Below are 15594 nucleotides of genomic sequence, written 5' to 3'. Positions count from 1 at the left end.
CTAAACAGAAGACACCGCCGGGTCGTCCCTGGGGTCTACTCCAACCCTTGCCAGTGCCAGAAGAACCATGGACACATATTGCCACAGACTTCATGGTAAACTTACCATCTTCAGGAGGAAACAACACTATTTGGGTAACCGTAGATTGGTTTTCGAAGATGGCTCATTTTGTGGCTCTCCCAGGCTTCCCCACCGCCATGGAGCTCGCCAAGCTATTCATTACGCACATCTTCCGCCTGCATGGCATGCCTAAGCAAATAGTCTCCGATCAAGGAGCCCAATTCACAGCTAACTTCTGGAAGGCACTATGTAAGAAGTTTGATATTGCCCTCAATCCAACAGGCAAACAGAGAGGATGAACAGGACACTCAAGCAGTTCATTTGTGCCTACATAAACACTCGCCAGAATGATTGGAGTGAACTGTTGCCCTGGGCAGAATTTGCCATTAATTCTCATCCAGCAACATCCACTGGATGAACACCATTCGAAGTGGTCTACGGACGACTACCACTACCACCTCTGCCACTTCCGTTATCAGTGTTGACCCGGAAGCTCAATGTACTGCCAAAGATATCCAACAACTTTGGACTTAGACAAAAGAGATGCTTGTTAAAGCAGGACTTCGAGCAAAGAAAGGTACGATGCTCATCACTGCAAGCCTCCAGACTTCAAACCTGGTGATAAAGTCTGGCTTTTCACGAAGCACTTAAGACTTAAACTTCCTTCAATTCGCTTCACTCCTCGTTTCATTGGACCATTTCCCATTCTCCGACGACTGGGCAATCTCACCTACAGTCTGAAGCTACCATCTATTTTAAAGATCCACAATGCATTCCACGTCTCACTATTGAAACCTTTGATCCTTAGTGAGTTCTCAAACAAGATACCTGAAGCTACACCTATAGATGCAGAAGAAGACATCGAATACAAAGCAGACGCAGTTCTCGATGTGAGATGATGTAGAGTATGAGAATACCTCCTGTCATGGGAAGGGTATGGCCCTGAAGAAAACTCTTGGACACCAATGTCTAATATCCTGGATAAAGAGATGCTACAGGACTTCCATCATTTGCATCCTCAAAAACCAAGACCTGGTAGCAGACAGCGTGGACGCCCTTTGAAGGGGGGGGGGGGGTACTGTTGCGTCCGTCAGTCCTAGATGGCTTCGCCCCATTTGCCTCACCTTATTCTTGGCTCCTCCCGCTTACCTGGTAAATATGGCTACTGCCACATCTACAAGCCAACCTCTCTGGCGTCCCCAGAACGGCTATGGTGCAGCCTTCTGCTATTGCTCCTCCCAGGTACCTACTAGGGTGTGCGCACGCACACAAACCACGTATTTGTACCACCCTTTGCGCGAACCTCAAGGGTGTTCCCTCATGCTGACGTCATGCCATCCGGGTATATTACCTTCACTAATTTGCTAGCTCATTGAGTTAGAAAGGACTCAAATCCATTCTTGTCTACGCTACTCTGCTGCTTCCATGCTGCCACAGGAAGCGCTCTCTCTGCGGGTACCCACTAACCTGGGTACCCGCTCCTCGGGGGCCCTCTGCTTTCTTTCAGGTGCCTTACAGGGAACAGGTACTCACTCCTCGAGGACATGTTCTCCCTGCCTTGGTGCCTGTACCATCGACAACATATCTGGTGGAATCGCACAGCTACAGCAAACACCTAGTAAATACTCTAAATCTCAGTCTGTATCATTCACAGTATCTCCTTGCTGAGAGACCTGCTGCAGAACCTCCTGACGTCATCTAGGAGAGAAGGGTTTCCTGCCGAGGTTCCTGAGACTGCAACTACAGACTACCTCACTACTGCCTCACTACTGGTGGCTCTCTTCAAGCTGTCTAAATAAAGAACTACTTTGTATTTTGTGTAGTACGAGTCTAGCCCAGTCCTGTGGCTCCTCCCGGTGCTCCTCCTCGTGGGTGTGGTCATCTCCACAGCACCCAAGGATCCACCAAAACACACGTAACCATAACAGTGAGCGCCAACGTGGTGAAGTGGATTACAAACTGGTTGACTGACAGGAGACAATGTGTAATGGTAAATGGCACCTGTTGTGAAGAGAAAACAAGTGGAGTGCCTCAAGGGTCAGTTTTGGGACCAATTCTGTTCAATATCTTCGTGGGTGAAATTGCAGAGGGATTAGAAGAAAAGGTTGGCTTTTGCTTATGATGCTAAGATCTGTAATAGAGTGGACACGTTTGAAGGAGTATAGAGAATGAAAAGCAATTTAAGTAAAGTTGAAGAGTGGTTGAAGATTTGGCTGCAGAGATTCAATGCCAAGAAGTGGAAAGTCATTCTCTTGGGGGTGCAGTAATCCAAAAGTATTTTATGTGATAAGGGGCAAAAGACTAACATATACACAGACTGGTAGAGGGACCTTGGGGTGATTGTGTCTAGTGATCTAAATGCAGTGAATCAAAGTGACAGTGTGGTAGCTAAAACCAGAAGGATGCTGGGCTGCATAGACAGAAGAATAACCAGCAGTAAAAAGGAGGTGATATTGCCCTTGAACAGGTCCTTGGTGAGGCCTTAGCTGGAGTACTGTGTTCAGTTCTGGAGACTATATCTCAAAGTGGATAGAGACAGTATGGAAAAGGTTTAAAGGAAGGTGACCAAAATGGTGTGGGGGTCTATTTTGGAAGACTGAAGGATCTAAATAATTATACCCTGGAGGAGAGAAGGAACAGGGGAGATATGATACAGACCTTCAGATACCTGAAAGGTATTAATGATGCACAAATATCAAACCTTTTCCATTGGAAGTTTGAAGCTCCAGAAGTAACATCAGGAAATATTTCTTCATAGAGAGGGTGATGGATGCCTGGAATGTCCTTCTGAAAGAAGTGGTGAGGACAAGAATGGTAAATGAATTTAAAAGAGCATGGGATTAATATTGTGGATCCTTAAAGTCTTGAGTTTGGTAATGAAGGAAAGGAGAAATCAGTGTTGACTTTAGGTATAACATTTCTGAATGGGAGTAACTGCACAGAATCGCAGCTTCTACACTTAACAGAGCACATGGGTGATAATCTGAATGGTATGGCAGTTACTACCATTAACAGAATGAATGGGGTAACCTGCACAGAGCAGAAGTTACTACCAAAAGCCACTTGCTTATATTCTGCTTTTCAGCACTTCAAAGCGGATCACTTTCAGGTATTATAGGTATTTCTCAGTTTCCAGATGACTGTTTTGGACATCCCAGATGAACCATGTATTAAGCCTACTATTTTTGAATTGAAATTTTTTTTTTTTTTTTTATTAATGGGAATTTTGCTATTAGGTCCTTGGGAGTGGCATGTTAGCCTGCCAAAATTAAAATTCATTACTAGAGAACCAATTTAGTAATTGGGTAGATACACCTTCATCATCTCTAGAATGTCATCAATCTCTAGATTACCATCATCTTTGGAGTGTATCTATGTCCATCTGCTTTGTTGGCTTTCTTGTAATTAATTGTAATTCTTGAATTGAAGTTTGAGTATATATAGTGTTGCGGAGCGCGCCCTCTGGCCCGGTTAGGAGCTCAGAGGTGTGGTCTCATCTAAAAGCAGTGAATCAAAGTGACAGTAACCGATTTGATATGGTTATTACCATGAAGGTCGGTATAGAAAAGTGTTAAATAAATAAATACATAAATAATTAAAGTAGGATGTGAGCCCTTGGACTGCGGCACGGCTCAGGGAGGAGCCCCAAGACTCCAGGCAAAGACGTGGAACTTGAGACTGGAACATGGTGAAGATTCAGTAGAGGCCTGCACCGGGGTGCGCCCTACACAGCCGCCTGTGGCTGGTCGCGGTCCATGCTGGAGCGGAGCAGGTTCTGGCAAAGTCTTAGGCATGGACAGATGCAGGCACAAGGGATCTCCGTAGACCAGGAGCAATATACTCAGGAACAAGGCTTTAAAAACAAGTCTACCGGAGGCTTGCGCTGCAGATGAGAAGAAGGCCTTGTACCACGAGGCGCCCTACACAGCCATCCCAAGGGCTGGTCACGGACCATGACATGGCACGCCAAGAGAGGTGGACAAACAAGGGACTGGGAACTGGACGAAGAGCTGAAGATGAGACAGACAGAGTCAAGACAGGAACCTCGGACATCAGGAACAAGAAACATGGCACCTCAGGACACAGGATATCAGGACGTCTAGACAAGGAACATCAGGGACAGAAGACAGGCGATGAGGGAGCTCTGATGAGGGACGGGACCAGGGACATCAAGGAGACGAAGTTCAGGAACATGAAGAACATGGAACGAAGATCCATCAAGGCACAGGAGACTCCAGAAGACCTGGAACGGAAGGAAGATCACAGACATTGTGCAAACCCGATCCGAAGGCATTAAAGAACTGAAGCAGGGCCCTTTTATAGGGCTGAAGCAGGAACAGGCTGGTGACATCACTACTGAGGGCCGCAGGGCTATTCTCGCCGCTGGCTCTTTAAATGCCGAGGTGAGGCACGTGCCCGCGCCTATGGGGAAGTCAGGAAGAGAGCAGGCACGTCGGCGGCGTCCCTGCCGCATGGGAGGCCTGAAGGATGGCGGCATCCCTGCCGTGAAGAATGAAGCAAGGCAGGCTGCAGGTGTTATGGAGAGAGTCAATAGTGGACCCTTGGGCCAGCTGATTATAGACAAAGTCCAACAGTTGTTAATGAGCCGGGAGGCGGACCCTAGCTGGAGCGGACTGGTGAAGTCTTCGCCCTGGAAACTCGAGACCCCCCCAGGAGGAGCCCGTAGGGGTCCGAGTCGCTGGGACTTAGGAGAATCGTGAAGAAGTCCGAGGGTCGTGGCTGGCTGAAGACAAGGAGGATCGTGAAGAAGTCCGAGGGTCGTGGCTGGCTGAAGACAAGGAGAATCGTGAAGAAGTCCGAGGGTCGTGGCTGGCTGAAGACAAGGAGAATCGTGAAGAAGTCCGAGGGTCGTGGCTGGCTGAAGACAAGAAGGATTGTGAAGAAGTCCGAGGGTCGTGGCTGGCTGAAGACAAGGAGGATCGTGAAGAAGTCCGAGGGTCGTGGCTGGCTGAAGACAAGGAGAATCGTGAAGAAGACCGAAGGTCGTGGCTGGCTGAAGACAAGGTAAACCTGGAACCGGAGCTGGAGTCAAGGCACGTTCGAAACAAGCAGGAACCAGAGCTGGAAGCAAGGTACGGCTGGAACTAGCAGGAAGCAGAGCTGGAAGCGAGGCACGGCTGGAACTAGCAGGAACCAGAGCTGGAAGCAAGGCACGGCTGGAACAAGCAGGAACCAGAGCTGGAAGCAACTAAGCACTCAAAAGGAGCGACCTCGTTGCAAAGGCAAGGCAGGAGAGTCAGACGCTGGTGTAAATAGGCAGCCGGCGTCTGACGTCAGGAACGGGGCGGTTCAGGACTTCCGGGTGCTGGACCTTTAAGAGCCAACTCCTCGTGCGCGCGCGTTCCCTGGCAGGAGGAGGAGTCAGATTCGGCCTTCGGCGGCGTCCCCACGTGGAGAGAGCTGCCGCCACGAGGCCGTGCAGGCCCCAGGAGCAGCGGATCGCGGCGGACCCGGGGAAGCCGGTGGAGAGGTAAGGACCCGGTCGCTAGCCTAGCGACCGGGACCGCAACAGCAGGAGCGGCTTCGTGCCACAAAGAAGAGACTCCCGCCGGCGGCTCTAGCACCGCTGGGAAGCGCAGAGCGTTGAGGCTCGGCCTGCCACGGGATGGCGTCTGCAGCGTCCTGGCTGGTCGCGTTCGAGGCAGCAAGAAGGTAGGGAGATGCCCGCGCTTGTTGTGGGCAGGCTCACAACATATAGTCTTGCTAAAATTTGGATTTGATGCATTAGCAAATCTTTGAAAATTTCACAGGATCCATTGATTGCATAATTACAAGTGAAACAAACAGTGCAATTTGTGATAAAGTTAGCCATGATTAGGCAGAAATATTCTGGGGTGGAAAAAGCTGTAGCTAAAGAGGTGATCATGGCACATTTTGCACAGATTGCATTGTTTAAAAGAAAATATGTGGTTTCATTATTATTATTTTTTGCTGTGAGCTACAGTATTTCTGCAAGAACGAGCCAGCCTAAAATTTGCATAGGTGGCTTCTACGATGAATTTAGTTACATAAATCTTTAAGGACTTCTTTTGTCTTTCGTTGCTGGAGCTGATGAAGGTGATGGGTCAGAGCTGCAAGAATGTTCAGAAGCTTCTGCAAACAGTTAGCATGACTTGTGCACCCAAATGCAAACCGTAAGTTTGTCTTGCACCATTCACATTCTTAAGAGAAAAGTAAAATTTCATCACACACAAATAACTGAATACCTTTATCCAGAGCTGCCTTTCCTTTCAGTTTAAGATACATGTAGACCTGGACCATAGGCAGAAATAAGGAGTCCAGTTACATTTTGTTTTCATTTTTTTCAATATTGATTTTGAATATTTCTGCATTAATTTGAATAATGTTCTCTTTGATTCCAGTCTGTATGATTGACTGGCGTGCATGGTGTTTATCTTAGAGGTTGTGCTCCTCTCAGTAAACTCTTTAGAGGGGGACTTCTCTCCCCTTCCCACGCTCCTTATCCTCCACGCTTTTCAATATCTATCTTCTCCCCCTCTGCCATCTTCTCTCCGACTTTTTCCTGTATGCTGACGATGTGCAAATTCTTATCCCCATTCAAACTACAGTCAAGGCTTCCCTGCAATATTGGGAATCCTGCCTCTCCACTATTAACTCTCTACTAGCCAACCTCCACCTCGCACTCATTGCAGCTAAAACTGAAATCCTCGTCATCTCCAATCAACCTGAGTACACCACCCTCCCCACCGCCTCCGCCCCCACCCTAACCCACTCTCATACACCCTCTGTAAGAGACCTAGGAGTCCTACTAGACCAACACCTCAACTTTTAAACCACACATCAAATCCCTACTAAAAGGAGGTTTCTATAAACTCCACATACTTAAAAAACTGAAACTACTCCTCCATATCCAAGATTTCTGCTTAGTCCTGGATTATTGCAACTCCCTTTTGTTAGGCCTCCCCGCATCTACTATCAAACCCCTACAAATCCTACAGAACGCTATGGCAAGAATTACTACTAATACCCGTAAGACTGAACACATAACCCCTATAATAAAAGACTTGCACTGGCTACCGATCCCATACCGGATTCAATATAAAACCCTCACCATCCTGCACAACACCCTGCATAAAAATAATTCTGCATGGCTCAAGGACATGCCACGTTTCTGTACCTCTAATCTCCTCACCAGAAATGCCCTCGCAGGCACCTTGCACACCCCACCCCTCAAAACCGCATACCTCTCAAATACCAGAGAAAGAGCGTTCACCATCGCCGGCCCTACCCTTTGGAATTCACTTCCTCACTATCCTCGACTTGAGCCCTCCTTACATACTTTCAAATAAGGCATCAAGACTTGGCTCTTCAGGCAAGCCTATCCACATGTCAATCAAACATAGCCCCCGCTACCGCCCACTTTCCCACCGCCCCCTCTCCTGTCTTTCCCACCCTCTTTCCCTCCCTGCCTACCCTCCCTCTCTAAACCCCTCTACATCTCCCTGCCGCCGTGGCATTTCCCTTCCACCCCTACTCCCTGCATCTCTCCTCCCCAGTTCCCCCTCCCTCCCCTTGCCTACCACGAAGACTTCCTAAGGATTTTATGTAAATAAGTACCTCGCCTCTTTCTTAAATTAAGTAATCAACTCAGTTATGTTTCTCCTTACATTGTTCAATTATTGTTTTTTATGCTGTTTTTTCTCTCCTCCTTCTGCCCTATTTTTCCCACTTCTCTTACCCCTGCCCTCCTCTCGCCCCTTTCTTGCCTGCTTCCCTCCCCCCCCCCGTTCATTGTAATTTCTGCCTGCTTCAGTTTTTTGTAAACCGGCGTGATGTGTCCTACAAATGTGGGTATAGTAAAAGTCCCTAAATAAATAAATAAATAAATAAATATGTGGCATGACACATAGGCATGGTTTTCTTTTATTTCCACTCACAAGTTCATTATTTCCAGGTGGCAACTCAGTTCTATGGACTTTAATCACTCAGGGATTCCAGTCAGACATATCTCCATGCACTAAAAAAACAACCTGTACGCCTATAGTCTGACAAGCTCTTGAATACCCTAGCAGCTGGCTGCCACAGACATATGTTACAGCATGTTGGCTCTTAGGCTTTCCTGGCCAGAACAAGAACTTTGTCTGACATCCCAAAATTGACTGTTTCTCTGCCAGCTGTCTGTCTTTTTTTTTTTTTTTTTTTAACAGTTTCCCTAATTACTTGCATGTAGCTTCCCAGAACAAAGTGCCTTAAAATTACACTTCCCAGAAAATTTTTCCCAGGGCTGACATCAACTTTCTGATTTCCAAGAACTCTTTAGAGTCTCCACTACTGGCTGGCTAGTGTATATGAACTTCTACACCCCTATTGAAGTCTTATATATCTTATTTAACTGTTCAGAATGCTTATGTCTTTTGCATTTTTTAAGGTAAAATTTAATCTTACCTGATAATTTTCTTTCCTTGAGTCTTGCTCATCCTTGCTCATGGGATTTCCCTCCTTCACAGCTGCTGGAGACAGATCACACACCTTCTTTTTGTCCCTTATGACATCATGTCCAGGTATAAGGGAGATGTAGCCTCAGTTATTTGCAAGTAACCTTCTGCCAGAGCAAGAAAGGGACAAATATCTCACCCAAATTTGAGGGTCCACAAAAGAAAAAAAAACCCAAGGCTGCCCCAGAGAGAGAGAGAGAGATCTCCTGATCTCCTGATCTCTCTCTCTCTCTCTGGGGCAGCATAATTATGAGGTATCTCATAATTTGGGATAAACCCAAATTATGGGATACCTCACTGAGTTTTACTATTATGATTTTTTCAACTGCACTATGATTTTGAGTTCATATGTTTCTTGTATTTATACTGTATTTATACTATATTATAATATTACTATGTTTAATTGGTATTTTGTTCTATTGTTCTATGTAAAGCCCCTACTCTTTTTGGCATTTCAATGTTGTATGTAAACCGGAGTGATTTGTAGTTCTTACAAGAACTTCGGTATATAAAAATTAAAAATAAATAAATAAATCATCTTTGAGTGGCTTTATGATCAAGTAACATCATAAGTGTGTGTTTTATCTCTTTATTTTTATTCACCATCATTTTTTTTAACATCTAACTTCTCCATCCCTTTTATTTTTTGAAAGGAAGGGACAGAGTCTGGAGCTTCTATCCCTCTTGCAGGATAGTAACTGGACAGATAAAGAGAGAGTTCATGGAATGCGCTTTGTGCTAGCATCTAGCCACACTCTCTCCCCGCTTGGCCTCTGGGCTGATCTAGCAAGACTCAAAAAAAGGAAATTATCAGGTAAGATTAAATGTTATCTTCCTGCTAGACCAGTCTTTATTCATGGGAAGTACCAAAGCTGTTATTCTCTTGGGTGGAAGGAAAGGCATGCAGCCATAAGGCTGTATCTGCCCTAGCCAGTACATCCAGCCTATAGTGTTTAGTACATTAATTCAGGAGGCCCAGGTGGCTGCCCTACAGATTTCTTCTGAGGCCATCAAGGATACTCTGCCCATGATGTTGCCTGTGCTTTGGTGGTATGTGCCCTGAGCTCTGTTGGTACCTGCTTTTCCTTGATGTACGTTGAGACGCCGGTTTCTTTCACCCTTCTAGCTATAGTAGGTTTCTAAGCTGCTTCTTCCATCTGCAGACCTTCATGTAATGCAGACAGCATATCCATCGTCTCAAAGGGGGGTTTATGATCTTTAGGTATCATAATGGTACATCCAATAAATGGAGTTCAGTGTCTTCCTTTCGTGCCTTGCTGTCCCTAAAGGCTGGAAGTGATACTGCCTGGTTCAGGTGGAATGATGTCATTACTTTGGGCAAAAAGGAGGAGATCAGTCAGAAGATGACTGAATCCACTGTAAAGGACAGGTCTGTATTTGGCTAGATGAATCTCAGAGATAAATGGCTACTAGCAAGGCTGCTTTCAAAGAGAAGTCTTTTAATGATGCTTGCCTTATTGGCTCAAAGGAAGGGGTGCCTGCCAAGGTCCTAAGAACCAAGATAAGGTCCCATTGCTGGATTACTGCTCTAAAAGGAGGTCTCATATGCTTCGCCCCCTTAAGGAAATGGACAATGTCTGGATGTGCAGCTACATGCAAGCCCTTAATTTAGCCCTTTATAACAAGATAAAGCTGCAGCCTGCACCTTTAAGGAATTAAGAGAGAGCTCGTTATCCAAACCTAGACTAAGATGAAAGCAACCTCTGCTTTCCAGGATGAGATTGAGCATTTACGACCGAAAGTTTCGAATAAGTGCCATATGTGAATGTAGGCTGGTGAGGTGGATATCTTTTGCACTTTCAGATTGTCAAGATGACTATAGGGGAGTAACCTTTCCTACGTAACCATGCTTTTGAAGGGCCAAGCCGTAAAAGAAAATGGAGATGGGCTCTCCATTGGGACCTGACCTTGCCATAACAATCCGTGCCACCCTGAGAGATGTAACAGGGTTCCCGCGAGTAGCCTTTGTAAGCCTGCATACTATTTTATTTATTTATTTATTTATTTATTTGAAAGCATTTATTTTGGCATGCCCTCAAAACATAAAATGAAAGTCTTGAACAAGTGCTGTTTACAATAAAATAAATCTCCAGGAGATGTGCTGAATGCTTTACAGGATAGCTGTCTCATCAAATTGGAACAGGAAGTTGGGAGATTACTGGGAATGCTAATTTAAAGAGTGCATGGATAAAGGAGGGGAATTTTAAAAAATTGGCTCTGCTAAAGAAAAAGTCCTTTTGCAGGTAACCAACAATCCTGGAGCTATCAGAATTGTTAGGAATGAGTGATCCTCTATTCCTTTCAATATTTTTCCTATCAGGGTCTGTTCTGTCCTCGGCTCCCGATTGTCCTAGCTTGGAAACCTATACAGAGTTAAACCTTTTTCTTCTTTAAGCTTCCAAAGTCAGAGAGAACTCAGATCTTAATACTAAAAACATTCATTGAATGATAAACATTTTGACAATTACTGTGGTATGGTATTGAAGACAACTGCTCAGACAGCAGAACTGATACAGCTGTGATGAGAAACTCTGAGAGCTCAGTCCAAAACAGACGACTGCAGCCGTAGAGAAAGTCGAGACCATTAGAAGACAGCAGCGATGGAGGAAGGCAAGGAAGTATGTTGAAAAGAGCGATGCTTCTAGAATCTGTAGAGGAGATCTGGAGAGCAAGTCAAGAGCCATTTCCAAACGAACTATAGCAGGAAGTAAGGTCTCACAAAGATTTCAAGAGACAATAGAACAGTAGAAAGACGCAAGAGAACAAAAATGGGGGGGGGGGGGGGGGGGGGGGGGGGGTAGCAAAGAGGAACAGATTCAATAAGAAGCTTAGCAGCATTTAAACAATATCCAATAAGAAAGAGGAGCTCTACAACATGCAGAGAATTTGAGTTGAATATCATTACAAATAACACCAGGTGGCAGCATAGTAAGAAAGCATATTTACATACACATTTAAATATACTGTGAAGGTAGTACACTCCCCGCTTGGTATCATAGATACCACTATTTTATTTAAACATCTTGCAACCAAAAACTGCAAATGGTCCATAATGTTCAAGTATTTTCATGAGACATAAGGAGCACTATCTCAGTGAATGGTCTAATGAATGTCTTTACTGCTTCTTGTTTTTCTGCTTTGATTTCAACTTTACAAAACTTTCCATCGCTACTGGGAAAAGTTTTTTCAGTGAATTCCATTGGACTCTTCCATCTTTTAACAGAACCAGATCACCTTCTTGAATGTCTGGGTTGTTAATTTGCTATTTGTAATGGCTTTGCAGAGTTGTGAGGTATTCACGCTTCCAATGGCTTGAGAGGGTGTTGGCAAGATTTTGTGCTTGTCTCCATTGTCTTTTGTAGAGATTCTTGGTGTCAAAGTCTTCAGGTGGAATTGAAGTTACACCAGTTTTCTGAATGAGAAGAGTGGCAGAAGTCAAGAAGATTGGTACCTCAGGATTGGTAGAAACTGGGACTAAGGCTCTTGTGTTGCTGATAGCAGAGACCTCTGCCAGAAGCATTGTCAAAACTTCATGGGTAAGATGAGTGGGTCCAGTCTCAGCATAAAATTCAGAATGTGCTGTTACACTCTGTGCATTTAATGACTGTCTTATAGTCTTTAGAGAGGTAATTTGTTGAAGAGCAGCATCTGTATCAGATTCCATATTTTTGAACAAGGTTTTGTGCTCAGATAGTGTCTTTTCCCTAAAGCTATGGCATTTCTTTAGAGAGTAAGATTTTCTGTGTATGGCATTGTCTGTCTGGATCCTCTACCCTCTTGTTTGCTATGGAGAGGGAAGAAGGACATGGGTGACACTTGTTTTGTGTGCAGATATGGGGTTTTTCTTGTTATGATACCTTTTAGTTGATCTTCAGTCTTAAGAGTGGTTTGCACTGGTCATATCTGAGATGTCATCTGATGGTGCCAGACTTGAAACTCTGATAGTTTCTTGTCACTGCTTGATCCTGGATGCCTGGAGAAAACTGTAAATGGAGGAAAGGCAACATTATTCTCTGCTTTATATTTAGAGCTTAGGGAAACCCATTTTTCCTTCAGGCTGTGTGACATCTTTTGCACTACTGGGTTCACTCCACCAGCAATGTCCAGAGAGCTGAAGCCTCAGAGATATGAATCAGTTTAGGCCGCTTCCAGTTCTATAAGGAAATCTCCAAGTTCTTGTAGCTTATGATTGACTCTGAGATTTTTGGAAAGTTCTCCATTCTTTTGAGGAGAGCATTTTCAGTGACTTCGACTGCCATAGTATTGTTCAATTCTTCTCCACATTATTGCCAGGCCCTCTGAGAGATTGTCTATATATACTGACCTTAGCCTCTTACATGTTCTGAGGACACATTCCCCAGCCATTTCACTAACAAATCCATTTCTTCGCTTGCAGAGATGTTCAGATCTTTGACACTTTTGTACATAGAATTCCATGCTCTGTAATTCTCAGGATGGTTGTCAAATTTAGTGAGCCTTGAGTTAACAGGCTCATGATGGGCTATGTACTTGGCCAAATCTGATCTGTCTGATACTTCAGTTTTCATTTAATGATGTGCTTGTGGGGTACTGTGTGATATGTGATTGGGTTTCTTTCTCACTGCATCATTTTGAGGTATTGAGGGTAGTGTGAGGTTAATTTATATGCATTTGATTCCTGTGGATGTCACACTCTCAGCACCATATAGGGTGCTAGGGTGTAGGCCTAAAACAGGATGTCTCTTTACATTTGGTTACGTGGATCGTGAACCAGTTCTAGTGCATCTGTGAGGATACAAGTGTATGGATCACTGTGGCAGCAATTAACATCCATGGTATAGTATGCGTTGAGCTGGTCTCCAATAGTGAAGCATTATAGAGCACTCTCATGCTTTATTGCCTCTATAGCTATAGAGTCTCTTACTCACACTGAACTGAATAGGCCTTTTATCTTTGGTCCAAGGTCCTGTGATACTTAGGCTCCTGCAGCATCGGTGTAGAGTTCAAGACATGCTAGAGAAGGTCACTGATGCTCACAGAGTGTCAAAGACCTGCCAGAGGACGAGGGAAAGGTCACAAAATCCCTGTGCAGGCTAGATTGTGCTTCTCTGACATCTCCTTAGGTGATCCTAGGTGGTGTTTTTATTAATTTTGCTATATTTTAGGCCATTTTAGTTATTTTGATCCCAGGATCGCTAAGGTTCATCCAAAGCTTCTTCTCCTTTTTCTCCTTCACTTTTCTCTCTGTCCTGGTCCTCTCATTTATGTCCTTTCTTCTCCTTGCTTGTTGCAGCAGCTAATACACTTCATTTTCACCCTCAAACCAGTAGATGGCATTTACAGTGTGTGCAGTCAGTGCCTAATATGTGGCCCTGAGCAGGTGCTAAACTTTGGCTGTAGCTTATAGTTATTAATTAGTGTTTAATGATAGTGTGATAATTTGTGCAAGCTCGTTATACAACCCATTATACTCATTGCCATAAACCTAGATATTATGGCTTGGTATCTTTGTGAAAACATTATTGTGCATAACTGTGAGCAACCTTTAGTTAACTGTCCTCACTGGGGTACGTATTCAAAAGCCATGAAAGTTATCTGACTAAATGGCTTAGCCACATATTTAAAAGACTTATCTAGCTAAATTCTAGCCGGATAATTCATTATCCGGCTAGAATTTAGCTGGGTAAGTCAGGGGCACTCAAGGGGCGGGAGGTAGGCATTCCAGGAAGGAGTGGAATTAGCCGGTTAATTTAACCGGCTAACTCCAGACACGCCATAGGGCAGGTCTAAAGTTAGCTAGATACCACATATCCGACTAGCTCTAACTTACCTGGGTATATTCAGTGGCGCAGCTGAATATACTGGTTAATTAGCCAGATATGTGTATCGGGCTGTTCTGAAGATTAAGGAGATGTGGACCCCTAACCCAATGAGGGGTTGGTACTACCTGAGGAGACAGCTCCTCGGGTTCCTTCGTTGGGTGGAGAGGCCGGATCAAGCAGAAAGCGGTCGAGTCTTCACCACTGGAAGTCCGTGGTCCCTCCGGGACGAGCCCATAGAGACCCAGACCACTGGGATTTAGGTGGACCTTTCGGAGGTCGAAGGTTCGTGGAGACGGGCCAAGGGCCAACTGGATCTTTGCCACTAGAAACCCGCGCCCCCCGGGAGGAGCCCATAGGGACCCGGACCGCTGGGACTTAGGTGGGCCCTTGGATGGAAGATTGTCGAAGTCCGGTCCGAGGTCGAGTACCTGAGAATCGCAGCTTGCCAGTCCAAAGTCGAATGCCAGAGAATCGCCGCTTGCCAGTCCAAAGTCAGGTGCCAGAGGTTTGCCGCTTACCAGTCTGAAGTCGAGTACCAGACGTCCGTCAAGATCCGAGGCAGGAGGAAGGCTCAAAGAGGAACCAGAAGACTCACACGAGTGAGCAGACTTGTTGCCAAGTCAAGGGTCAGAAAGAGGTAGCCTCCCTAAATACTTCCCAGGTCAATAAGGCAGCTGCAGGGAATTAGTGATCAGACCCCTTTAAGAATAGGGAGGAGGTGTGGCCGCACGCCTAGGGGAGGACCGTACTGCCGGCATTGAGAATAGAGCTGCATGGCCTGAGGGCTGAGAGAGGAGGTCAGCGCACGCGCCTCTGGCGCCGACCTATCCAGGAGGGCCCGTTCAGCTCGGTGAGGTCCGGGCTTTACTCCGGGGATGTTTTCCCACCTCTGCCACGGCTCTGCTGGCAGTCCTGGTGTGACGCCAAAGGTGAGCCAAGGCCAGCCGCTGTCGCCCGCGGGTGGAAATGCTAACAGTACCCCCTTCCCTAGGGCGTCTCCCCAGTGGTTTAGGTTTGGAAGGATGATCTGCGTGGAATTGAACAAGAAGGCTTCTGTCCAGTATATTGGCCAGAGGTTCCCACGTATTTTCTTCAGGGCCGAACCCTTCCCAAGCCAGAAGATATTCCCATCTCTTCTTATGTTTCTGGACGTCCAGTACCTCTCGAACCTGAATAGGTGATGTCATCCTCAGCGGAGAGAGGTAGTGGTACTGGTGGTAGGCTGGATGGCCAAG

The 15594-nt window shown here is 45.6% G+C and overlaps 1 protein-coding gene across 1 annotated transcript in view; it reads left to right on the top strand.

Moving 5' to 3' along the window:
• Positions 1–2826: 2826 nt before the first annotated feature.
• The window catches only part of RAD51B (RAD51 paralog B), a 62594-nt gene continuing 49826 nt past the window's right edge, over positions 2827–15594 (top strand). Inside the window, exons 1-2 of the mRNA XM_029597455.1 lie at positions 2827–2874; positions 6103–6215. Coding sequence (XP_029453315.1) covers positions 2827–2874; positions 6103–6215 — 161 coding nt within the window. The remainder of the gene's footprint in view (positions 2875–6102; positions 6216–15594) is intronic.

Source organism: Rhinatrema bivittatum, chromosome 4, assembly GCF_901001135.1.
Source record: "Rhinatrema bivittatum chromosome 4, aRhiBiv1.1, whole genome shotgun sequence".
Classification (NCBI taxonomy): domain Eukaryota; kingdom Metazoa; phylum Chordata; class Amphibia; order Gymnophiona; family Rhinatrematidae; genus Rhinatrema; species Rhinatrema bivittatum.
This window is presented reverse-complemented; position numbering and strand designations above follow the sequence as displayed.